Here is a 25948-nt window from a genome sequence, read left to right on the forward strand (position 1 = left end):
TATTTTCACGTTGTTACCTTCTGTGTGCAGCTGCTTCGTGAAGCGACATGCTGCACGGTGCTTCGCATACTTAAAAGCTCAAAGGGCACGTATTGATTTTTGACTTTGTTTTTCTCTGTCTCTCTCTCTCTCCCTCCCTGCTCCTGACGGAGGGGGGTGTGAGCTGCCGCCTTCAACAGCTTTGTGCCGGCGGTGCTTCGCATACTTAAAAGCCAAACAGCCCTATTGATTTGTTTGCTTTCCTCTCTGTTTCCTTTGAAGAGGAAGATATGTTTGCATTCTTTTAATTGTGAGACGGAACTGTCATCTCTGTCTTGTCATGGAGCACAGTTTAAACTTTTGAAAAAGAGACAAATGTTTGTTTGCAGTGTTTGAATAATGTTCCTGTCTCTCTACAACCTCCTGTGTTTCTGCGCAAATCTGTGACTCAAGCATGACAATATAAAAATAACCATATAAACATATGGTTTCTACTTCGCGGATTTTCTTATTTCGCGGGTGGCTCTGGAACGCAACCCCCGCGATGGAGGAGGGATTACTGTAATTAAAAAAAAAATCTAAATTCTAGAACAAGGCAATTGGATGGTTGTCATTTATAGTAGCCTTACTTATTTTTCTGTAAGTAATAACAGTACAGTTTTAGTTACCTTTTAATTATTAAATACATGTGCATGCTGTGACTGTCAGTTACTCACTCAAGGCTGAAGATTTCTACCAGAAGATGCTGTCATCCGATGACTTCCCTCTGACATTTCAACCTTTTAACCAACATATCTTCCAGTTGGCAGGTCAGCAGTGATGGCCAGACACTGCTCATCTTCTCCTGACTTCCAGCTCAACTCCACTTGCCTGTCCCAAAGCAAACAAGAGGCTCTTTCTGCTGCTTCACCCATCCTGCAAATACCTGTCCTCCTCTCTCTTCCCATTAGACCTAGAACTGTGAGCATTTTCCTGCCCAGAATATGCCAGGAAACCCCTGAAGCCAACCTTGACGGAGAACAACCAGACCTGCCACTGTTAGTCCCTGCATTTTTGGAACAGATCTTGGTACTTGGTGGCTTTCTTTTCTGAGACCTTTTGGCAGCTGTCTTCCCATAAGACAGTTATGGGAGATCCTCTTTGCCTCCTCAGACCATATAACCACATTGTCTAGATGACCTGTGGGAAAAATAATTTCATACCCACAACCACCCTCATATTCCTTGATTATGCAATTCTGCAGGAGGCTGTTCTTGGGTTTTCTTGGAAAGTGGTAGCTTCTCCTATCTTTTTCGTTCTCTACTGCTTTCAGGTGTCTGCCAGTGCTCTGTGGACCTTATCATTTTGTCATCTGTATCTTTCCTGGATAAGAGCACTCTTGCATCCTATCACTAGGTACACCAACCTCCTCACCTTCAACATAACTTGCATGGTGGGTCGTCTCTCACTCCCCATCTATGCAGGTTTCCTGGTGTTGGAATGGTGGCATACATTGATCAGAGCAGGAAAGTAATGCTTTGTAATCTTTGTATCAGCTTAGATCAGATCTTTCTTCTATTTTAGATATGCTTTCACCCATTATGGGAATGGTTGGTTTCAAGTCCTTGTCTGCTTGTGCATGGATTCCAAATGATATCCTTGAACTTAAGCCTGCTTTCTGCCTGCTTTCTCAGTTGCCCAGTTACATCCAGATCATATGGTGGCACCAGCACCTCTAGCCAGTTCATCATTCGAATCTCAGAACATCATCATGGCCGTGCACTTTGCCACCTTGAACTCCCTCGTCACTGATGGTATGGGTAGTTTTAACTGACCATATCTAAGGTATATAGCCCTACTGATGTGAAGCTTAGTAGAATTCCAAGCCACCTGCAGAGTTGTTTGCTCACTTGCCTCACGACTCCTTCCACTGATATCATAGGCACTTTGTTAATCATTAGCAGCCATATGAGCCTAGGTAGCAGACCATGTTGGAAGAGCCATGCTTTTAACTTTCTTGGTAAACCTGAACCATTAGTATTTCTCAGCGATTCATCTTCCTGTTTCTCTGTCATGGATATGTTTCTTTTATCAGTGAGATAGTCATAGTATGACTTCCCTATGCATTTTATTGGGTTTTCCCCAATTGATGGTGTAGTATTTTAAAATATAGATGCTTATATTTTATTTTTTGCTCAAACAAGACGAACTGAAATACCAGACACTCGCACAGCAAGTAACATAAAAGCATCATCTTTTCTTGAATTGTACAAGGACATCAAAGCATCTTCTCTTCCTATGTTGCAACAGTAATCAATCACTTTAAAACATCTGTGTAAATGAAGCAGAAGCTCAGGAAATGGCTGTGATGCCTTGGCCGTATTGAACACGGAGTGCGGAGGTACTAAAAAGATCAAGAGTTTGAGCGAGGGCATCCATTATACAGTATTGACAGCCATCCAATCAAGTTTGTATAATAACACATGTCTCTGAAGCCTCACGTGGAATTTTAAAATAAATATGGCTTCTCCGAGGGACGAAAGCAGAAGAAGGCGAAGGCAATGTCAGAAAAAGATACTGTGAGACGAGCAACCATTTTATCTGATCGTCGGCTAAAGCATTTCATGAATAACACAGATTATTAGATCAAAAGCCTCTCCAGGACAAACTTCCAATCCTTGACATTCTTTGTATGCTTTTTATATAATAGAGGTTGGGAGCATGCGCTCATTACAGCGTGTTGCCACACCCACCACATGGCAAACCACCTAGATTGAGATCCAAGTGCAGCTGTGCAACAGGTGACACCTCAACACCACACTGAACAGTTTTTTTTTTTGTTTTTTTTTATACAGTGGCTAGAGAGCCAATCCTGACACCAACCCCCAGGTTTTCCCTGCAAGTTGGAGGTCCTACTTGCAGGGCTGGATGCAGGTTAACGTCATACCCAGGACGAAGCAATTGCACGTTAAGGGCCTTGCTCAGGGGCCCAATGGAGTGTAGTCAATTCTGGCGTTTTCCGATTGCCAGTACAGATCCCTAACCTCAGAGCCACCAGAATTTGCTATCATTATTTTCTTTTATACTTTCTTCTACTATTAATCTTTATTAAATGCCATGTTGCTTTTACATGTCTATACTTTGTCTTTATATTGACTGATTGAAGTAATAAAGGAAATATTAAGAGAGTTTGCTGCATGCTCCAATCTGTGAGGTTTATCCGTCTGAGGAGGGGAGTTCCATCCAATAGTAGGAACAGTATGGTAAAATAAGATGTCATTGGTTGATAATTGGCCTCTAGCCTAGGATGTTGGGCCTTTGCATGTTTAAATATATTCTTGGAGACCAAAGCAATATTTAGGTCTGTGATGTATCTAAGACATTGTGCATTGTTTATGCCAATGATAAGTAAGTCTCTTAGAGTGCTCTGAGTGATGGGCAATGCATGCATCATTCATACGCCACTTATGTGGTTAGGGTCTGTATGTATGTGTATATCTATGGATGTGCATGTTAATGTTTGGATTTGGAGCTGGAACTTGCTGGTCACTTTCCCGTTTCTGAAAATCCTGCTTTTTGACTTTCTGGGCTTGAACTTTATTTGTGCCCTTTGTTGCCACATTTCCAAGTGCCTTCAGAATCCACCTTGCTTGTACATGGGATGCAGTCATTATAGTCCAGTCATCCATAAGGCCTCAGGTTGGAGGTTGACAGATGCCATACTCTGTTTTCAGCCCTCAGGATTTTTTTCACTTTAGCTATTGTGAGCAGACTAATTCCCATGAAGAATGAGATGGGAGAAACAGTACAGCCAGTAATGGTTTACTTCTCCAGATTCTGCCACTGAGTTGACAAATGAGCTGTCCTGGACTGTAATTTAATTTCTCCTAAATCATTCTTCTGATGTGGTAAGGGATATGACAGCACTCCAAGAATACCCTGAATAGGTTTTGGATAATTGATTAAATTCTGTTGGTTAAATCGAGCCAGACAACTGTTATCCTGAGTCAGCTAGTTGAAGACACCTCTGTATTCCAAACACCCCAAAAAGCTTGGAATGCCCCCCTTCTGGACTGATGTATGAACATATTTGTTCTTTACTAGATAGTTGATCTTTTAGCCAGGACAGAGAAGAAGTGACGCTCAGTAGTGAGATTGTCCAAAAGTGGTAAATCCCAGAGGAGTCCTTTTCCTTTGGTTTGAAACAGCTGTTAGATATTTTCCATGACTCTGTGATAATCCTTTTCATCCGTACCCTCCACAGCAGTTTCCATAGCCTGCGGAGTAGCATCGGGCACCTGCTATACACTTTATAGGTTACATTGCTTGGTCCCGGGATACATACTGATTGGACATTCTGTTCAGTGTCCTAGATTTCTCTACAAGTTAGTTCCCTGGTGTCAAGCTCGTCATCTGGCATTTCAATTCCTCTAACCTCTGGATGTATACTTAAAACCTGATCCTTAAAGGGGTGTCACTGTGGCTTTCTCTGAGGAATTCCTCCACTACTACCTTAGGGTTGGTCAGTCTCCCAGATCTTGCTTCCTCCAGCAGTGTTTTAGTAAACCTGTGTATATCCTTTATTATTTGAGCCCACCTGGCCGCCTTTTCTTTTCTCCGTTTTTGAGACCATTCTGCCTTTTTCTGTCTACACCAGTGGTGGGTAAAGTCATTCCTGGAGGGCCGCAGTGGCCACGGGTTTTTGTTCCAACCCAGTTGCTTAATTAGAAAACAATCCTTGCCAATAATTACATTTCATGGCTTGTTAGTGCTTTAACTCTGCTATGTCAAGTCATTCTCATATTCTAGATTTTTTTGTCCATTCTAAGGATATCATCCAAATACTTTGAAGTGTAAAACGGATGGGTAATTCTCAATCCTTCACTTTTTTCTCTTCTCTTTCCTTCCAAGTATTTAATTAAACCAAATAGTGCACGATAAATACACACATGTGTAAAGGGTAACAAGCAAAATGGATAACTGCTGGTTTCTTTTGTCATTTGCATTTTATTGTTAATAAGGAGCAATTAAAAACCAAGAATGCAGCTGTTTAAGATTTAAATAAGCAATAAGGGTTCAAAATCTTAATGAGGGAGATAACTAAAATGAAGCAGAAGTGTTTCTAGAGCAATAAGTGCTTCTTATTAAGCAATGGGGTTGGAACAAAAATCTGCAGCCACTGCGGCCCTCTAGGAATGACTTTGCCCACCCCTGGTCTACACAGTTAATCTCAAAGTCCACTAATCAGATATTTAATGCCCTCCTTTTCATCAGCACTTGCACTTTTAAAACGCTTATTTAGAGTCTTCCTTTTTCAGATGCAAGATCTCTCTTTCTCGTTTGGTTGTCTTCCAGTTGTTCTGCTTAATCCTTTCTTCTCCTGTTTGCTGAAGCACACACTGGTCGAGTTGAGGACTATTGCTGTCATGATGTCAATTTTCCTCTCAGCTGTACCAGCCAAATAGGCTCCTTGGATTCTGTTAAGGTCCTAATGTGGCTGGTTCCATTCTGTGCTATTATTTGCTTTGAGCCATTTCACTTTTTCCTCTAACCAGGTACAGTGGAACCTCTGGTCACGACCGTAATTCGTTCCAAAACTCGGTCGCAACCTGATTTGGTCGTGACCTGAAGTAATTTCCCCTATAGGATTGTATGTAAATACAATTAATCCGTTCTGGACCTACGAGCTGTATGTAAATATATTTTTTTAAAAGATTTTTAAGCACAAAAGTAGTTAATTATACCATAGAATGCACAATGTAATAGTAAACTAAATGTAAAAACATTGAATAACACTGAGAAAACCTTGAACAGAGAAAACTAACATTGCAAGAGTTCACGCTACAGCCTTATGAACCGCTCTCTGTAAACACTTTTTTTAATGAGTTTTAAGCACAGGGAAAAAAATGAACATTTGAAAAATCTGTAATTTATACAAAAACTAACCATAAACAACCAAGAGAAGTAACATTGCAGGAGTTCACGCTAAAGCCTTACAAACCGATCGCTATAAACACTTTTTTTTAATGAGTTTTAAGCACAGGGAATTGCTGGTTGGAAATTCCGGTTGAGAGGTGTAACAAGCTTGTTGATGGTTATAGGAAGCGCTTGATTTCAGTTATTTTTTCCAAAGGGCGTGCAACCAAATATTAAGTTGAGGGTGCCAATAATTTTGTCCAGTCCGGTTTTTGAGTTTTGTGTGAAATTATGTCATATTTGGCTTTTTTTTATCAGTTTTTTGTGTTGTTTCAATGCACATAAAGGAAATAAACATATGTATACCAAAACATTTGTAATTGCAACAATTTTCTGGGAGAAATGGTGCATTTTCTGGGAAAATTCCAGGAGTGCCAATAATTTCGTCCATGACTGTACCAGTAGATGCTAGTATAATTCATTTTTTGCTATGTGTGGCAACAGTTCTGAGATTAAAGGTCTTCAGGTTGCACTCATATCTTATGCAGTATTTCTTGAGAAGTTTATTTTTTGAGGCCTCTTTGTGAAATTTTGAAATTTCCACTTTAAGATTATTTAATTGATTTAATGCAGTTATTATATATATCTATTATTATTTTTTTAAGGTTTGATGCTTCAAGATATGGTGGATGCACAGCTAATTTCCGACTACATCTTTGTTTACATCCCAGAATCAACAAATGATCTCCGAGGTTCAAAAATGGTAAAATAAATACATATATATATAATATATATGTGTATATTTATGTATATGTATACATATTTTTTAAGTAGATTTCTTTAGGACACATTTTTTTTAATTTGTTACACACCTGTGAAATGTATATCATAACAAATGTTCTTGTAATATGCACATATTGAAGGAAAATTAATATGAATGAGAAGTAGAATACTTACATTGGTAAATCCATATAGTAGATGGTAACATGAGTGGGTGTGTGGTATGTTTCTTTTTTAATTTCACCCTTATGATTTTTCCAGGTATGCAGTTCAGTAAAGTGGTTGGCTTCTCAGTGCCCTCCTACTATACAGCTTCAGTCTCAGACCCTGATGCATTTCATTGAAGATGGTTTTTGTAGAGAATTTGGCAAAAGATTTTATCATGACAAGACTATAAGAAAGTCGTTGGGACTTCACTCCCAGGACCCTGTTTCCATTATTGAACTGTATAACAGTGTAGTTCATTTCCTGGCAGAACTGATTTCTTGTGAGCAGCTGTCTGAGATTTCCTGGCCTGCAAAGGAATTTACCACTCTAGCATCTCCTTCAGTATTACCACATAAGGATTGGAACACATCAGAGCATCTTGTCTGGCTTAAGAAAGCAGTGCTTAACCTTCAGCTGCCTGAGATGAAATACTCAAGAGCACAAGGTAGCAGTAATTTAATTTTTTAAACCCCTTTTTGTGATTAACAAAATATAGATTAATCACTGGGTCTTTGTAACAGTTACCCAGATGTATGTTGTTCAAATCCACAAGTTTATAATTAACATTGTTTTTAAGAGGACTGTATTGAATATTGGACAGGAGACCAGCGCAGTCAAATTATCTTAGATGTAATATGTTAATAATGTTATATCTGAATTAGGAGTCCATTTTAGCATTTAAGATACAAAAAGATATAGATAGAAAACGTAATAATCCAAAAGGAAAGCATAGTGTTTCAGCAGCAGACATATAAAGGCCAAAATGTACATATAAAGAAAAGTATCATAATCTTTAGTATATTAACAAGGTACAAATCCACATATAACAAGAAATATCAATACAAATTTGTAACAAAGTATATGTACTTATTTACTAAGCGTAACATGATTATAATTGAACAGTTACAATTTCACAGTACAGCATGTCAGCCATTAACATTATAGTGTCATTTTCTCTATTAAGATGTCTGATAGACCAGCTCAGTATCATTCCAACACACTGGGAAGAATACCAGCTCAGTTGTGGGGTGACTTATTATAGAGCCTGATGGCTGAAGGTAGTGCTTCCTGGAGCAACATAGTTTTGGAAGACTGTTACTATATGTGTTCCTCTGTTTTGCCAAGACCTCACACAGCAGGTCATGTTCTGGATACTTAGTAGCTTCCTGAGTGACCTCTCTTCTACCACTTCCTCCAGCGAGTCCAGCCAGACTCCCAAGTTTGACTTTTTAATCACTTTATTTAGATTGTTGGCATTGCTTGCACTAATGCTATTTCCACACTACTGCTTAGAAAATTACAATGGGCACTATAGACTGCTTGAAAACATTTAAGAGTAGCCTACATACACCAAATAACTTCAACGTCCTAAGAGAATGAAGAGGAATATGACCTTCTTTTGTACATCTTCTGTGTTGGACCTCCACTAAGGCATGTTATTCATATGTACCCTGAGGTACTTCTACTGTATTTCCTCACCACCTTCACATCTTCAGAACTCTGATTCTGTTCTATGTCTTGTTGATGTGGAGTTGCAAGTGATTCAGTTTGCACAATTCAAAGTCCTTCACTAGTGCCCTGTATTAATTTTTCTTACCAACTGAAGCTGTATCATCGAAAACTTTCTGCTGATGACATGATTCAATATTGTATCTAGAGTCTAAGGTGTACAGGGTAAGGAAGCCGTACAGTTCCATGTGCAGCACCCCTGTGCTTCTCATGAACATGTGTCGTATACAGTCCTTAAGCTGCACAAACTGTGGTCAGTCACACGTCTATAGTAAACTTTTCTAATTTTTTTAGCATTTTTTGTCAGGTTTGTACATAATGGTGATGTGTAGAGGCAACTGGTTGGAAATACTGTAAGTTACACACATTAGTGATCTGAGCTTATATAGTAGAACAAATTAATTTCTTAAATGTATAGCATGATCTAACTGATAAAAAGGAAATTGAAAGAAAGGAAATTGCCAGCCAATTTTGTCGCTCATTTATCAAATCAGCCTTTGCCAAATACTGACATGTTGAAAGCAGAACTGTTGCATACATGACCTCACTCCAGGTCTCATTTCTCTCTTTCATGTACCCCTCTTTTAGTTGAGTCACTGGGTTTAATTGGACATTAAGAAATTGTTCCAGCACTGTGAGAAATAAGAAGTGCTAATGGCTTTGTGTAAATCAAAGTCAGTAATGTGAGATGTCTACATTTTTCCTTGTTTGACATCTTTTAATAGTTTAATTTTTCCTAATGGCCAAAAACAGAAACGTAATTAGAAAGAGACGATATGGTTATGTATTGGCAGCAATTGAAAAGTATGAATTGAGCACAGTGGAAATGATAGGAGAAAGTTACTAAAGCAATACCAAAGTAGTCCTTTTTATCAAGGAGCAGGAAATGCAGAGTGTCCAGTTAGTGCCAAAAGCCATGCTAAACTGTAAAACTGTTAAAACTTAAATCAGCCTTCAGTAATAGCTGAGTTTGTGTCTTTGCTATTTGCAAAGCACAGATCTTGTCACAGGTGGGTTATTTGTTTGCTTGTTACTTGCCCTAGACAAAAATTGAATGTGATCATTTTTGTTTGTCATAAAATGAGCATTCAATAAAGGGGGAACAGATTTTTGATACCATCTACCTTTGAAGAGCAAACATCAACATTTAGTTCTTTTTCAACCTGCTCAATTTTTAAAAAATATTCTGTAATTATTGTTGACATAAACACCTGAAATTGGGGTTGTTTTGTTACACAATTGTTTCTAATTGTTTTTGAAGTAAAATCCACATTAATATCATGTTGTAAAGCTTCACAAGTCCAGCGAAAATGGCAACTTTTACTGAGGTTGTCTCAGTTTTTATTTTTTTCTAGATATTCATCCATAGAAAATGTAAAATATATTAAATTGTGTTCAAAGTTAAATTATACTGGAAAGGTGGAAATAACTGCAAAGCTATATATATATATTCACGGCATTCGTAGTCTGTGTCACAATCTGATTGTATGGGTGGTTACCTACCAGGTAACGCTTGTGGTTGGCCAGCAATCTGCTAACATCCGCCACGGTGCCCTCAGTTTGTGAGGAGCAGATCATAGAATGGTTGAAATAGTTTACTGTCAAATAAATGCAAAGAGTACGCGACACGTGTTTCGCCCTTATTCTGGGCTCATCTACATGTTGTCAAATAAACGAACCACACGCCGTGGCGCAACGTTAGGGGCATCGCCTCTGGCGCTGACGTCCGAGGTTCGATTCCCGAGAGGGAGTGCAGTGGAGCCCAGAATAAGGGCGAAACACGTGTCGCGTACTCTTTGCATTTATTTGACAGTAAACTATTTCAACTATATATATATATATATATATATATATATATATATATATATATATATATATATATATATATATATATATAATATACTAGCCGATGCCCACTGTAGCATACGGCGGTGTAAGAATAGGAACGGAAAACGGTGAGAAAGGAATTCAGTAATCAAGAAGAAATAAATACTTTTTGAAAGACGGAGTTGTGAATAGGTGTTTTGGTGGAGACAACAGATAATGAGTCGAAAGATCTAACCCTAGAAAAAGCCATGTACAACTGACCGTGGCTGGAGACTGGTTGTTGTAGATTGATGCAAATCTTTGAATACGTTTGTCCTTGGGGGTTGTTGATAGTCATGGAGAAGGTGAGTCTGAGTGGGAATTGTGTATTTAAATTTAAAAGGGAGATTGGTGTCGGAAGGAAGGAGAGAGATTCAGGGAATGAAGATTGCTTGAGAATTTTGGATAGCGATCAGTTTGCACTTAATATTTGTATGTATTCGGGTAACGATGAGTCTTGCTCAGTTGCAGAGACCTTTTGATCGCATAATATTTCGGAAGAGCATAACTACAGCTCCCACCTTCAGATGAAGGATATGGGGAGGCATGCTAGTTGGTGTGAAGGTGTGTAAAAACTCCTGTGGGTACGTTAGTTGATCATTAGGATTGTCACTGACTACTCTATCTACACTCTTGAAGGTCATTTTTTCACCCTGTATAAGATCAAGAACTTTGTTGTTAATATGTAGAGAATCGCTGTTTGTGACTTTCAGTATTGGTCTTGTAGCAAGTTCTTGGGGAGTCACAGTCCAGAAATGAATATCACCGTAAAGTTGAGCAACTGGGTCTTGTTGTTGTGGTAAACATTGAGAAGGTAGTTCTGCCGTGTCTCTAGTTTTACTTTCCCGAACTTGAAGAAGCCATTGAACAAATTGAGTTTCACTTTTGTGAACTGTCATATTTTTTGTGAGTTTTAGGACTTTCATTTTGTTCCACAGCCTGTGTTTGTTGATGGAAGAGGCAACGGTGAGGGCTCGAGAACTGCAGAAGATAACAGGCAGCATTTGGCGGAAATTAGGGATACTATCATTTATTTTATAACAAAAGCTTAGGAAGCAACCATCGCAGTATAACGAAAATAGGAAGGAACGAAACGAATAGCAAGGAGCGAAACCAATGGTAATGGTCGACAGAGTACCTTCCTGTAGCAGGCTGCGGAAAAGACTCCCAGGCGCACACATGGCTGAAGTGAAAGGTCACGCGGTCAGGCTAGATATAGGGCGGTGACGTGACACCAATGGGGTCATGAGAGAGGAGCGGGGAACACGGTAGTCCGAAGGAGGAATAGGAATCGAGAAAAGCGGCGTAGGGGTGTATGGGAGGCCTCAGGCAGCGTGGAGAAGGGTTTGGAAGAGCAGGAATAGGAATTGAGAAATGTCGTGTCGGCTGCATGTGTGCGGGACCAGTTTTGAAGAGGAGCCGCAGGCAACGTGGGGAAGGGTTTGGAAGATGACGAATAGCAATCGAGAAATGCTGTGTCGGCTGCGTGTGGGAGGGACTAATTTTGAAGAGGAAGCAGGACGAACCAGAAGAGATATATATATTACTGTATAATATAATACTGTATACTGCACAAAAAAAATTAAAGGAACACTTTTTAATCAGAGTATAGCATCAAGTCAGTGAAACTTCTGGGATGTTGATCTAGTCAGTTAAGTAGCAGAGGGGGTTGTTAATCAGTTTCAGCTGCTTTGGTGTTAATGAAATTAACGACAGGTGCACAAGAGGGGCAACAATGAGACGACTCCCAAAACAGGAATGGTTTAACAGGTGGAGGCCACTGACATTTTTCCCTCCTCATCTTTTCTGACTGTTTTTCAGTAGTTTTGCATTTGGCTGCGGTCAGTGTCACTATTGGAAGTATGTCCTTAACCCATAAGCAGGATCAGTATCTGCTCCTTTGGGCAAGGATGAACAGGATGAGCACTGCCAGAGCCCCAAAAAATGACCTGCAGCATGCCACTGGTGAAATAGACTTCATGAGGGTGGCCTGAGGGCCCAACGTCCTCTAGTTGGCCCTGTGCTTACTGTCCGGCACCGTGGAGCTCTATTGGCATTTGCCCTGTGCACATGAGCACATGTGACAGACGTGAAAGAGTCTGGAGAAGCCATTTAGAACATTATGCTGCCTGTAACATCGTTCAGCATGACCGGTTTAGTGGTGGGTCAGTGATGGTCTGAGAAGGCATATCTATGGAGGGATGCACAGACCTCTACAGGCTAGACAACAGCACCTTGACTGCCACTAGGTATCTGGATGAATATATATATATGTTACTTTCTGCTAAAATTCTGATTGCTATACTCCAATAAAATGCATTATCTTTTTGATAATGTTAAGTGATTGAACATGGTTCTTTAAACTTTCAAGAGATTCCTTTGATTTCTTATATGGTACCTCTCCAGATGACTCAGCCCAGTGACCTTCAAACATATGCCCACTTAAAAAGCTGATGTAGATTGATGCAGCGAGACAGTTCGAATTTCAGGTTCATATCTGGGCTGGAATGCCTTCTTTGTGGAATTTTTATGAACACTCTGTTTATTAAGGTATTTCCTATGATGCTTTCTGACACATTGAAAAAGACTTAAAAGTTAAACGGTTTCTAATCCATGATGTGTACATATAGTTTTGTTTGTGTTTTTGCCATGCAGTGTTTATTATAGCTTCCTCTCATATCTCACTTACTACAAAGATAAGTTCTCGCTTCCTGCAACAGCAGCTAGAATAATATATCTACAAAGAAAAGTGAATGAACAAAGGAGTAAATCAAATGTGAATGATAAATTAAAAAAAGAATGATCTCCATTCTTCCTCTGAATAACATGAGTGATTGTTTGATTTTATTTCAGATTCCTTGCTTTCACAGTTCTTACAGTATGCATCACAGATTCCTACATGCACAGAGACACAGGCAGTACTACTGTCAAAGGTGAAGCATCTTCATCATAATCTGTGTATGCTGGAGACAGGATCAGAGATGCAGCTACCTGATCAGGCCCCTTGGGATGATTTCATTCTTCTTTGCATAGACCACTGCTTAAGTGACTGGAAATCTCCTGGTTTACCTGTTAACCAAGGTATTGAATTAAGATACTGCTTGTTTTGCTGCAGAGCAGAGGTTTTAAATCATGTACATACCAGCTATAAAATCATGATGTATTTAATGTAAAAAAAAGTTTTTCTTAAGTTGCCAAATAGCTGCACGTTTTTAACCACTGTTGTCACAGGATGGTCATTTTATTAGATAATACTTACCTAATGGGAGGTGAGTGTTTTGTCCTCGGAACACTATGTAAGAAGGTCTTTGAAATCAAGCACAGGCATACTAGCCAGTGTTGACTTTAGTTTGTCCCATAGTGGTTAGTTTGGTGTGGATATCTATTTAGAATAGCTAACTTTCATCACTTAAATGTTTGATTGGATAGAGGTCTCCTGATTTGTGAGGGCCGCTACCATTGTCTGGATTTGCTAAAATTTTTCTAAAGCCCTTACAGGATTTTCCTGTTTTTGTGGCATAAAGCTATTATGCAGAGAAAGCATATTTATGTATAGGTACACTTCTACATTGAGGAGGTATGCCGTGATCAGCAACAGTGTTTATATTGTCTGTTTCTTTCAAATGTTTCCACACTTCTATCAAGGGTCTTTGATTTTGCCAAATAGACCATCACCACTAGCCTGCACTGTGATCTATAGAGCCAAGGACTTGGGTTTGCCAGATCTTATTCTTTTTTTAGTACAGATTCATCAAACTGATAAGGTTGTTCTATACCTCTGGTATTGATTTCCTTAGCCCACAGCAGCCACACATTTTTGTTACACAATGATAATACTGGATTGGAAATCACTTGAGTCTTTAGCTGCCATAACCCATCCATGACAAGAAGTGTAGGTTCTGATATGTCATTTTTAGAATCATTTTATGTGTAATAATGGGTTGTCTAACTGTAGGCTGCCTGACACTCTGCATAAGTTGTGTCAGTTACTGTTGACCCATTATATCAATTGTCTTCTCCTTACCTACAGATTTGCTGGCTCGATGCTTTTCTAGTACTGGCCTATTCCTGGTTAACTCATGAAAAAATTATGGATGGAAACAAAGGGGTGTAGTTCCCAATATGCAGGCCTGTTTGGCACCCACTACCGTGTCATTTTCAAGCCACTTAAATATTTAGTTTTCAGTTTTTGGTTCTGCCCCTTATTGTAGCATTGTATTCAAATGCAACACTATCACTAAAGAAAAGTTTAGGTGTATATAATTGAATGGTCAGTCAGTGAATGTCCACTTTTTTTTCTTTTATCTAGAAGGTTATACAGTTTTTAATTTTATATTTTTGGCAAAATGTTTTCATTTTAAGCCTCAAGATGTCTTAATCAAAGTGTATTGCAAATGTGTGTTCATTTCCTTGAAAATGATTTGTAACCAAACTGGACAGTGCATTAAAGGAGCACACTTATTTTCACCCTAAATAATGCATCCAGGATGGTTGATGAAAGTGTGGTTACCATTTTTGTCTTGATGTCATAGAGGCTGTATCTGAAGATGGACAGATCATGGTGTATTATATCAAGGAAGATTTACATAAGTATACCCCCCCTTGCATCTGGGAATCTGCTATCTTAAAAACACACAGGGAAGCATTACAAATATCTACAGAGTAAGTGGCAGTTTTATAAACCAATAATTTTGTAGCTCAGTAATTAGGAGAGGAATTTTAAAATGTGGATCTTGTTTTTGAAATAACCTGGAAACATTTTTGTGAAGTATTACATTATAAAGTTATATATTTTTCTCTCTTTAATTTCTAATGTGTTCTATGTGGTTATTTTTTTCACATTTTTATATTTTCCACTCACCATTTCCAGAGCAACACACCGTTCCACATTATCATCGGCAAACCAATTCTCAAATGAGCATTTAAGAAACTCTGAAAGTTGTTCCCAGTCCTCCGTCCATTTAGAAGACAGCAGCAGATTGTCCTCCACAGAAGGACTGCCTCATGACTTTTCGGCTCAGGAGACACTTTTTGACAAAGACAAGCTGCTTTGCATGTTGGAAGATGAGAAAATCAAGAGTCAGAGGTGAGCATTCACTTTGAGCTGACTTGTTCATAACCATTTTAATGAGCAGCTTCAAACATGTTTTCCTGCTCTAAAGAAAAATGGCAATTGGCAATGTTTGTCCTATATAATTTAGAGAGACTGTAAAGATGTATTTCACAAGTTTTCCCCTCAAGTAGTTCCTTCAAAATTCCCGTTAACATTTTTATAATAATTATCTTCACAATTTTAGAGGACGGAGAAAAGAAATAGGTTTATGATTCAGCACATAGACACTTAGCTAACATAGATGCTTGGCATTCATACAATGAAAATAAAAAGCTAATGATTTTTTTTTAATGAAGTGTGCAGAATATCTCTCTTTACATTTTATCTGTGGTGAAAGGAAATGGGCCACACACTTATATTTTGTTATGAATCTAGGAAGTATGGTCTAGCGGTTAAGGTATAGGGCAGAAAAGTTGGTGGTACTGTGACACTAATCAAGTCGAATAACAAAACCCAGACCACATTGGCACCCTGATGACTTGCTACACGGTGTGTTTACACACTATCACTTTCAGTTGCTGGAGAGTGTATAATAAGATCTATTAGGCTTTTCCTCAAGTTACAGTGCTTTGCAAAAGTGTTTAGATCCTTGACCAATATAATCCCAAAACACTCGCAGCTGTTAATGCTGCAAAAGGTGGTTCTAGAAAATGTTGAAGTGTGGGGACTGAAAATGTATGCAAACATAATATTTATAACCTTTTTTTCTAAGGTTTTTTGTTAAATATCACAATGTTACATTAAATAAAATAATTTAAAGTTTTAATGTAGGATTTGTTCAATAAAATTTGAGAGCTTGTCAAAGGTCTGAACATCTTCATAAGGCACTGCATAATACCAGGGTAAATGAAAAGTAGAGGCAATTTGAAAAAATGTGCAATGACCGCAGTGGATGGAAACTAGTTTAATACAACATGTTCTCAATGGCTTATGGGTAGTTCGAACATGCCCAGTGCAGCACTCTGCCATTAGTCTAGCCAAATTCAAGGAACATGGACGCTCCACTGCTCTATTGTTAAACAACATGCTGTAGCGAGATTTCTTTGACAGACGGAGCAAAACCTGCGGAAATTCACTGAAGCATGTAAGCTGCATACAGATGTGGAAACAGAATGGCTGAACAAAAAGTTTTTTGAATGGGTAGAAATGTTTGAAGTGGGAAGAACAAGTATAACCAATAAAGCTTGATCTGTTTGACCATGAATATCGCACACATAAGTCTCACATCAACATGGAAATTCCTTCATCAGAGAAGACCGACTGATTACTTTGTCTGCTCTTGCTGCATATTTGGATATCAACTATGGATCTGCACATGCCATGATAGTACTGTAAAGTTTACACAAGATGGGCACCCAAACAACTTGCTGATCTGTACAAGCAAACATCCTTCAGTGCATTTCAGCAGATTTCACTCCCTCTGCCTAAAGAAATCTCACTATGGCCCATAGTCCAACAATGGTGCAATCCTGCAACAACACATCCATGGTCATTTGACCTTGCTTTAAATGTGACTAATAGCAAGATGCTGCTCTATGCGTGTTCAAACTACCTACAGTATAAGCCATCATGAACATGTTGTATTGCGTCAGCTTCTATTCATTGCAGTGACCGCATAATTTCCAAATTATCTTTACTTTTTTTGATTTACACTCATATAAACTACACAATGCAAGGATTCAGAGCATTGTGTGACTATGTGTATTATTGCTTTAAATAAAAAAAATCACAAATATAGTGATTTTCTAAATTTATTAGAAATTGTGTTTCACAGTGGTCAGTTTTAGGATGGGTAATTTAATATAAAGATTTGCACTTAAAAAAGATATGGTTACATTTGCAGATGATACTAAATTAGACAAATAGTTAATCAAAACTACCAGTGAGCAAAATTCTAACAGTGAGACCTGTGGAAATTACACTTACTTACCTACATATTTAATCTTCTCCCCTTATACCATACCTTTGGGTTACTATGTGAAAGTGAAGATTAATGTAAATAAATGCACTGTAGTATTTTACACATAAGAATCAAAAATCCATGCATTTTCTAAACCTGCCTTTCCAGGGCAGGGTCACAGGGAAGATGAAGCCTAACAGTCCCAGTTAGAGAAGCAAAAATTTTATATCTAATTAAACAATGGAAGTTTGGAATTAACAAGTATGCCTTAATGCCCATCTTCAGTGTATAGAAAAGACCAAAAAGGCTAATAGAATGCTGAATTAGTCTGCACTGAACTAAATCTATAGTCGGCACTGATCAAAAACTATATCTGAACTAAAGCTAAAGAGAGATTATGCTTAAGTTATAGAATCTGTTTGTGTGCTTATACCTGTAAGTGTATTACCTTTGAGTGTAATGTTATACCTGTTATTGAATGTAGAGAAAAATTGAAGGTGTTGAATTATTTTGGAAAAGCAAACCCAACCTAAGCAGAAATTTATATAAATAGTTAAAATATGAAGAACATAACTAAGGTTCATGTCATCTGAGAATACTAAAGAGAACGTCACTGTATTTTTTTTTTTGGTGGATTTATACTGTAATGGAGCCAGGGCTTGTATTGGAGAATATACTTGCCATTTCTATGCTTTGATTTTCTGACCCTGCAATGGCAATCGAGGTATTATCCTCAATTCCATTACTATCAGATCTGGAAGCCTATTCCGTGATCTGCAGCCTTAAAGCTGTGATCTTTCTTAGATAGATAGATAGATAGATAGATACTTTATTAATCCCAAGGGGAAATTCACATACTCCAGCAGCAGCATACTGATAAAGAAAATATTAAAGAGTGATAACAATGCAGGTATACAGACAGACAATAACTTTGTATAATGTTAACGTTTACCCCCCCGGGTGGAATTGAAGAGTCGCATAGTGTGGGGGAGGAACGATCTCCTCAGTCTGTCAGTGGAGCAGGAAAGTGACAGCAGTCTGTCGCTGAAGCTGCTCCTCTGTCTGGAGATGATACTGTTCAGTAGATGCAGTGGATTCTCCATGATTGACAGGAGCCGGCTCAGTGCCCGTCGCTCTGCCATGGATGTCAAGCTGTCCATCTCTGTGCCTACTATAGAGCCTGCCTTCCTCACCAGTTTGTCCAGGTGTGAGGCGTTCCTCTACTTTATGCTGCCTCCCCAGCACACCACCGCGTATAGTCGGCTCTGTCCTTTCTTACAAAGAGCATCAGTATTGGCAGTCCAGTCCAATTTATCATCTAGCTGCACTCCCAGGTATTTATAGGTCTGCACACAGTCACCTCTGATGATCACGGGGTCCTTGAGGGGCCTGGGCCTCCTAAAATCCACCACCAGCTCCTTGGTTTTGCTGGTGTTCAGGTGTAGGTGGTTTGAGTCGCACCATTTTAACAAAGTCCTTGATGAGGTTCCTATACTCCTCCTCCTGCCCACACCTGATGCAGCTCACAATAGCAGTGTCATCAGCAAACTTTTGCACGTGGCAGGACTCCGAGTTGTATTGGAAGTCCGATGTATATAGGCTGAACAGGACCGGAGAAAGTACAGTCCCCTGCGGCGCTCCTTTGTTGCTGACCACAATGTCAGACCTGCAGTTCCCGAGACGCACATACTGAGGTCTGTCTTTAAGATAGTCCACAATCCATGCCACCAGGTATGAATCTACTCCCATCTCTGTCCGCTTGTCCCTAAGGAGGTTGGATGGTGTTGAAGGTACTAGAGAAGTCCAGAAACATAATTCTTACAGCACCACTGCCTCTGTCCAAGTGGGAGAGGGATCGGTGTAGCATATAGATGATGGCATCCTCTGCTCCCACCTTCTCCTGGTATGTGAACTGCAGAGGGTCGAGGGCGTGGCGGACTTGTGGCCTCAGGTGGTGAAGCAGCAGCCGCTCCATGGTTTTCATCACATGCGACGTCAGAGAGACAGGCCAGAAGTCATTCAGCTCACTAGGACGTGATACCTTTTGGGACTGGGGTGATACAAGATGTTTTCCAAAGCCTCGGGACTCTCCCCTGTTCCAGGCTCAGGTTGAAGATGCGCTGTATAAGACTCCCCAGCTCCCAACGCACAGGCCTTCAGCAGTCGTGGCGATACTCCATCTGGACCCGCTGCTTTGCTGGCACAAAGTCTCCTCAGCTCTCTGCTTACTTGGACTGCTGTAATTGTGGGTTGGGGGAAACTCTGTCCTATGCTGGTATCAGCAGAAGGATGGGTGGAGGGTGCAGTACTCTGAGGTGAGAGTGGGTTAGCGTGGTCAAACCTGTTAAAGAAGTTGTTCATCTGGTTTGCTCTCTCCACATCTCTCTCGATAGTGGCACCCCGCTTCGAGCTGCAGCCAGTGATGATCTTCATCCCATCCCACACTGCCTTCATGCTGTTATTCTGCAACTTCTGCTCCAGCTTTCTCCTGTACTGCTCCTTTGCCGCCCTGAGCTGGACTCGGAGTTCCTTCTGCACGCGCTTAAGCTCATGCTGATCACCGCCTTTAAAAGCCCTTTTCTTCTGGTTCAAAAGGCCCCTTGATGTCACTTGTAATCCATGGCTTGTGGTTAGCATAGCAGCGTACTGTTCTTACCGGAACTACAATGTCCATACAGAAGTTGATGTAGTCAGTAGTGCAGTCAACAACCTCCTCAATGTTCTCACTATAAGATCCCTGCAGGATATCCCAGTCAGTAGTTCCAAAGCAGTCTCTCAGAGCCTGCTCTGCCTCAGGGGACCACTTCCTGAATGAGCGCGTGGTTGTAGGTAGCTCCCTCACTCTTGGTTTGTAGTGAGGCTGAAGCAGAACCAGGTTATGATCTGCTTTCCCAAGCGCAGGCAGCGGGGTGGAGCTGTATGCTTCTTTAACATTTGCATACAGTAGGTTAATAGTCCTATTTCCCCGGGTGTTGCAGTCCACATACTGGGAGAAGGCAGGCAATGTTTTGTCCAGCGTTACATGGTTGAAGTCTCCAGCGATTAGCACAAGACCTTCGGGGTGCTGCGTTTGCAGTTTAGCAACAGCAGAATGGATGATGTCATCTGCTATCTCCACGTCCGCCCAAGGAGGGATGTAAACAATAACAACAATTCTTATTAAAGTAATCTAATATAATCATCGCTAATGCCAATGCATTCCTTCATTTTCTGAGCCCATGTTATTCAGTCTCAGGACTGCTGTGGTCCACCCTGCAGCATTGAATGCAAAGCAGATAGCATCACTGGATGGTAGTAGATGGAATGCCAGTTAATTGTTGGGCCCACTCACTAAGCTCATTTTGAACCGCCAGTTGGCCTAATATACATGTCTTCAGATTTTTAGATGATACCTATAGTAGCTGGCGCAGATTCCATATAGACAGTTGAAGAAGATGCCAAGTCCATGCAGACAGCACTGCTAGCATATTAGGACGAAAGGTATTTGGCAAATCTGATACAATTAGACGAGCTGTCATTTTCAATACAAATGAGGATTACTAGATTTTCTTAATTTTATGGCATTAAAATGGACTATGTCTGAATATATGCAGTATGACGTCCCAGGCTGCACAATGAAAAAGAATGAATTTGTATTAGAGGACACTATCTACCTGCCTGCTGATCCATACATCCATGTAAGCATGCAACTAGCTGGCAGATTTGTCTAGCAGGGTTTCTTCCACTTATTAAATTACTAAACTGACTTAAATGTGTTCTAATGGTGGAAGTGACAAAACCGCTTTGGTGTAGTCCAGATGACTACAGTATGTATCAAGTAAGTTAGGTTTTAGACATGGTGAGATGGAGAGGGTGCTGCTGAAGAAAGACAATAATGGTGATGGTGATTCACTTCTCACCATGTAAAATTGAGCAATTTCCTAAGAGAAACAATTGTATACAATATATCATTTAAGAAGACTTTTATTAACCAGTCAACATGATTTTATTTTGAAGGTTTGAGGAATATTTGCATAAACTACAGGAGGTGGACCCTGTGGATTCTTTTCCTATGCCTCTCTATATTCCTCATAGCCTCATAACTACACCAGAAATGATTCAGTTTTCCAGTCCATCACCCGGACCACTTGTGACAAAGGTAAGAGGATGTAAAAAGCATACAGTAGTCAGAAACAGTGGAAAATACAGTGGTGTGAAAAACTATTTGCCCCCTTCCTGATTTCTTATTCTTTTGCATGTTTGTCACACAAAATGTTTCTGATCATCAAACACATTTAACCATTAGTCAAATATAACACAAGTAAACACAAAATGCAGTTTGTAAATGGTGGTTTTTATTATTTAGAGGGGAAAAAAAATCCAAACCTACATGGCCCTGTGTGAAAAAGTAATTGCCCCCTGAACCTAATAACTGGTTGGGCCACCCTTAGCAGCAATAACTGCAATCAAGCGTTTGCGATAACTTGCAATGAGTCTATTACAGCGCTCTGGAGGAATTTTGGCCCACTCATCTTTGCAAAATTGTTGTAATTCAGCTTTATTTGAGGGTTTTCTAGCATGAACCGCCTTTTTAAGGTCATGCCATAGCATCTCAATTGGATTCAGGTCAGGACTTTGACTAGGCCACTCCAAAGTCTTCATTTTGTTTTTCTTCAGCCATTCAGAGGTGGATTTGCTGGTGTGTTTTGGGTCATTGTCCTGTTGCAGCACCCAAGATCGCTTCAGCTTGAGTTGACGAACAGATGGCCGGACATTCTCCTTCAGGATTTTTTGGTAGACATTAGAATTCATGGTTCCATCTATCACAGCAAGCCTTCCAGGTCCTGAAGCAGCAAAACAACCCCAGACCATCACACTACCATCACCATATTTTACTGTTGGTATGATGTTCTTTTTCTGAAATGCTGTGTTCCTTTTACGCCAGATGTAACGGGACATTTGCCTTCCAAAAAGTTCAACTTTTGTCTCATCAGTCCACAAGGTATTTTCCCAAAAGTCTTGGCAATCATTGAGATGTTTCTTAGCAAAATTGAGACGAGCCCTAATGTTCTTTTTGCTTAACAGTGGTTTGCATCTTGGAAATCTGCCATGCAGGCCGTTTTTGCCCAGTCTCTTTCTTATGGTGGAGTCGTGAACACTGACCTTAATTGAGGCAAGTGAGGCCTGCAGTTCTTTAGACGTTGTCCTGGGGTCTTTTGTGACCTCTCGGATGAGTCGTCTCTGCGCTCTTGGGGTAATTTTGGTCGGCCGGCCACTCCTGGGAAGGTTCACCACTGTTCCATGTTTTTGCCATTTGTGGATAATGGCTCTCACTGTGGTTCGCTGGAGTCCCAAAGCTTTAGAAATGGCTTTATAACCTTTACCAGACTGATAGATCTCAATTACTTCTGTTCTCATTTGTTCCTGAATTTCTTTGGATCTTGGCATGATGTCTAGCTTTTGAGGTGCTTTTGGTCTACTTCTCTGTGTCAGGCAGCTCCTATTTAAGTGATTTCTTGATTGAAACAGGTGTGGCAGTAATCAGGCCTGGGGGTGGCTACGGAAATTGAACTCAGGTGTGATACACCACAGTTAGGTTATTTTTTAACAAGGGGGCAATTACTTTTTCACACAGGGCCATGTAGGTTTGGATTTTTTTTTCTCCCTAAATAATAAAAACCATCATTTAAAAACTGCATTTTGTGTTTACTTGTGTTATATTTGACTAATGGTTAAATGTGTTTGATGATCAGAAACATTTTGTGTGACAAACATGCAAAAGAATAAGAAATCAGGAAGGGGGCAAATAGTTTTTCACACCACTGTATATAGTTAGTCTAAACATGTCTTAGGAATATGACTAATCAATATACAGTATTTGTATTTCAGTGTGTCAGCTTGCTAGATGTTTCACAGTGGCCTGATGTGTTTTACCCTTTACAGTTTCAGAAATGTCTGTTTATAAATACTAAAAATCTTCTTTTCTTGCATAATTAAAGTACAGTTAACTAGAGTAAAAATGTGGATCCTTATTATAAAGGCAACAATTAAGCTGATGCAAATATTATTTTAATTCTCCTATGTTTTATGAAAAAAGGTAGAAATGGGAGCCATATCAAATAAGATCTAGAGAAATTCTCTTGTAGTGTTTCAGACCCAACATTTGCTTGAAAGGCACATATACAGTATTTAACTGACAATTTGTTTCCAGGAGAGCCCTAGTGGTGCACCGAAAGCTTTGAACACCGAGAGTTCTGGCTTGCTGGCTACGGCTCCAGTTTCCATTGATAGTCGGTTGGAAGAGCTGAAAAGACGTATAAAAGCCAGCCAAGAAGAAGATGAGGCCTTTCGGATTCATCTGTCTAATCTTTTAGATATAGTGAATATCTGAGGATTGAACTGTCTTGTTATTAAGAAAAATAAAGAAAAGCAGTGCTGGTATTTTTCTACTGATATTTTCATAGATTGTTGTGTTGTTGTAGTCTTTTGGACTTAAAAAAACGACTATTTCTGGGACTCTAATTGAGTGAACTTCAAAGAGCAAACATATCAACAGTTTGAGGAGTGATGAACCAGACTGAAAGCAAAAATTAAATAAATGTGTATATATATATTTTTTTTTCTGTTGTATAATGACTTTAAATAAAAAAAAACTTCAAAATCGTAAGTCAGATTGTATATTTTATTACCAGATGGTTAAAATTAAGTACAATTTAGGAAAAGCAAAATATCACTGGTGCAACAAAACTACAAATCACATTACAAAACAGTTAACATTAACTGTCCAGTGTTTGTTAAATAGTAAACTGCTTGCATATAATACATCAGAAAAACAGTAGGGTTATGAAATGGTGACACAGACAAGGTGAAAGATGGTGTAAGGACCTTCACCAGCTTGAGAAGGCTCATGTTAAGTCACCCAGCCTCCCAACAGCTACCTGCAGGTTGTGGCCCAAGAGGCCTAAAAATGGGAAGCTGGCATTAAAACTTTATAATAGACAAAAATATCTGTTGAGGGAGAGGAACCATTAATACCAATGGTTCAGGGACACAAGTCCCAACAAATAATCTTTGAAGATATTTATTGACATAAGGATAAAAATTGGGATCATAGGATATGAAATGCTCAAAGAGCAAAAAAGAAGTTGCCTTAAAAGGAAATCTGAAGCAAACATACACTGAATTGCAGGCAAATCCAAGGACATAAGCAAACTTAAACTACAACAAATACTGTAAATCCAAAAAAGCAGTTCTCACGACTCCCATTGCAAACTCAATAATCTGCTGCCGAGATCTTCTCTCAGGCTTCGTCTATAGCCAGGTGGAGGTCCCAGCAGCAGTGACATTAGGATGGAACCCTGCAGAACACACAGAATAGAGAAACATTTAAAGGCACAATACATATGTAGTAATTCAGAAACAAATATAACAGAAATTACATAACAATAAGAAAAATAATTATTCACAATAAAAAGTGCGATAAAGCTGTGAATATTCATTGTTTTGTTAATTTTGTATTTGAGCCTCAAGCCCAAATGCAGCACTTTTCATCACGCAGAACTTTGCATTTGACCAAAAACAAAATATGCCAATGTTCACACTGCAGCTCAGTTTGATTTTTGTAGAGAAATGTAATTTAACAATAAATCACATGAAATCTCATTTCATATCCAGTGTTTTGTATCCAAAGCCTCCAGATCTCACTTATCCCAGCTCAGGTTCATCTCTTGTGTTCACAGATTTGTACATGCAGATACATAAGTCATAACTGCATTCAAAGCAGCAGCTACAGGTTGTCGTCTTTCTGTTCCTTGCTATCATTAGCTGACAAATTCGCAGACATACTGCAGAGAAATGATGTGGAGTAGTGCAGCAACCAGCATCTACCTTTAGAGGTCATCTTGTTTTTAATCAGTTAGGATAGATAAATGTAAACACTCCTATCGGATTTGGATCACTCGCAAAATCACACTTGTTTAGGTAAGAGTTTTTTTTTTCTATTCAACAACATCATTCATAAATGTTAAATTTAGAAACTGGCTAAATTCGAAAAAACTGGCTATAGGACTGTTAAATTACAGTAAGTATGATATGTAGCTCCCAGAGTCAAACAGGCAAACAAAAGGTTTGCTTTCTGTTCATTCTAGGAATAGTCAAGGTTTGCAACATGATTTGAAGGAGCTGGTATTTCAAATAAATGAATGACATCTAATTTGTGTGGCGAGTTTAATGAATTTGTTTAAAAGTCAGTAGCACGTTTGCGTAAACATTTAATCTATTTGTATATATTCGCACTATGCTATATTGTAGCGTTTTGGGTTTGTTCCTTTTTGTTTAGTATGTCCTGTTTGGTGATTGTTGTATCTATGCCACAAGTATTGATACTAAAATATAAGTATGTGGTCTGTGTCTTTAAACAAGTTTGCATGGATGCAGAGGGGCTTATGGGAATTTTAGTGTGTAGTTGTAAGCACTGTATGTATAAAACCAGATGAGAAGGCTGTGGCGAGAATTTTTTGACCTGTCCATTTTCCATTAGCTGGATCATCGGCATCACCCATAAACCCTTTATGAACCTGATATTTACAACAGCGGAGGATTTTGCATGACCATTGGGTGTAGGGAATGGAGGTGGGTATTTTTTTCCCCATTCCTGTGTGCATTTGCTATTTGTGGAAGAGGTTTACCTCAGAAGATCATTCACCTTCTGAACTCTGATG

At 39.3% G+C, this 25948-nt stretch overlaps 1 protein-coding gene across 2 annotated transcripts in view; it reads left to right on the forward strand.

The window, feature by feature from the left end:
• Positions 1 to 23888, forward strand: part of mcm3ap (minichromosome maintenance complex component 3 associated protein) — an 81534-nt gene extending 57646 nt beyond the window's left edge. The window contains exons 23-29 of one of the 2 annotated variants that reach the window (XM_028807254.2): positions 6540 to 6637; positions 6916 to 7306; positions 13090 to 13317; positions 14769 to 14898; positions 15107 to 15322; positions 21246 to 21387; positions 23440 to 23888. In XM_028807254.2, the coding sequence (XP_028663087.1) occupies positions 6540 to 6637; positions 6916 to 7306; positions 13090 to 13317; positions 14769 to 14898; positions 15107 to 15322; positions 21246 to 21387; positions 23440 to 23619 (1385 nt within the window). In that variant the 3' untranslated portion in view covers positions 23620 to 23888. Of the gene's footprint in view, positions 1 to 6539; positions 6638 to 6915; positions 7307 to 13089; positions 13318 to 14768; positions 14899 to 15106; positions 15323 to 21245; positions 21440 to 23060; positions 23413 to 23439 lie in introns of those variants that run through there. The other variant, XM_051930590.1, reaches the window with a different exon arrangement.
• The last annotated feature ends 2060 nt before the right edge of the window (positions 23889 to 25948 follow it).

This window comes from Erpetoichthys calabaricus, chromosome 8 (assembly GCF_900747795.2).
Source record: "Erpetoichthys calabaricus chromosome 8, fErpCal1.3, whole genome shotgun sequence".
Lineage (NCBI taxonomy): Eukaryota > Metazoa > Chordata > Cladistia > Polypteriformes > Polypteridae > Erpetoichthys > Erpetoichthys calabaricus.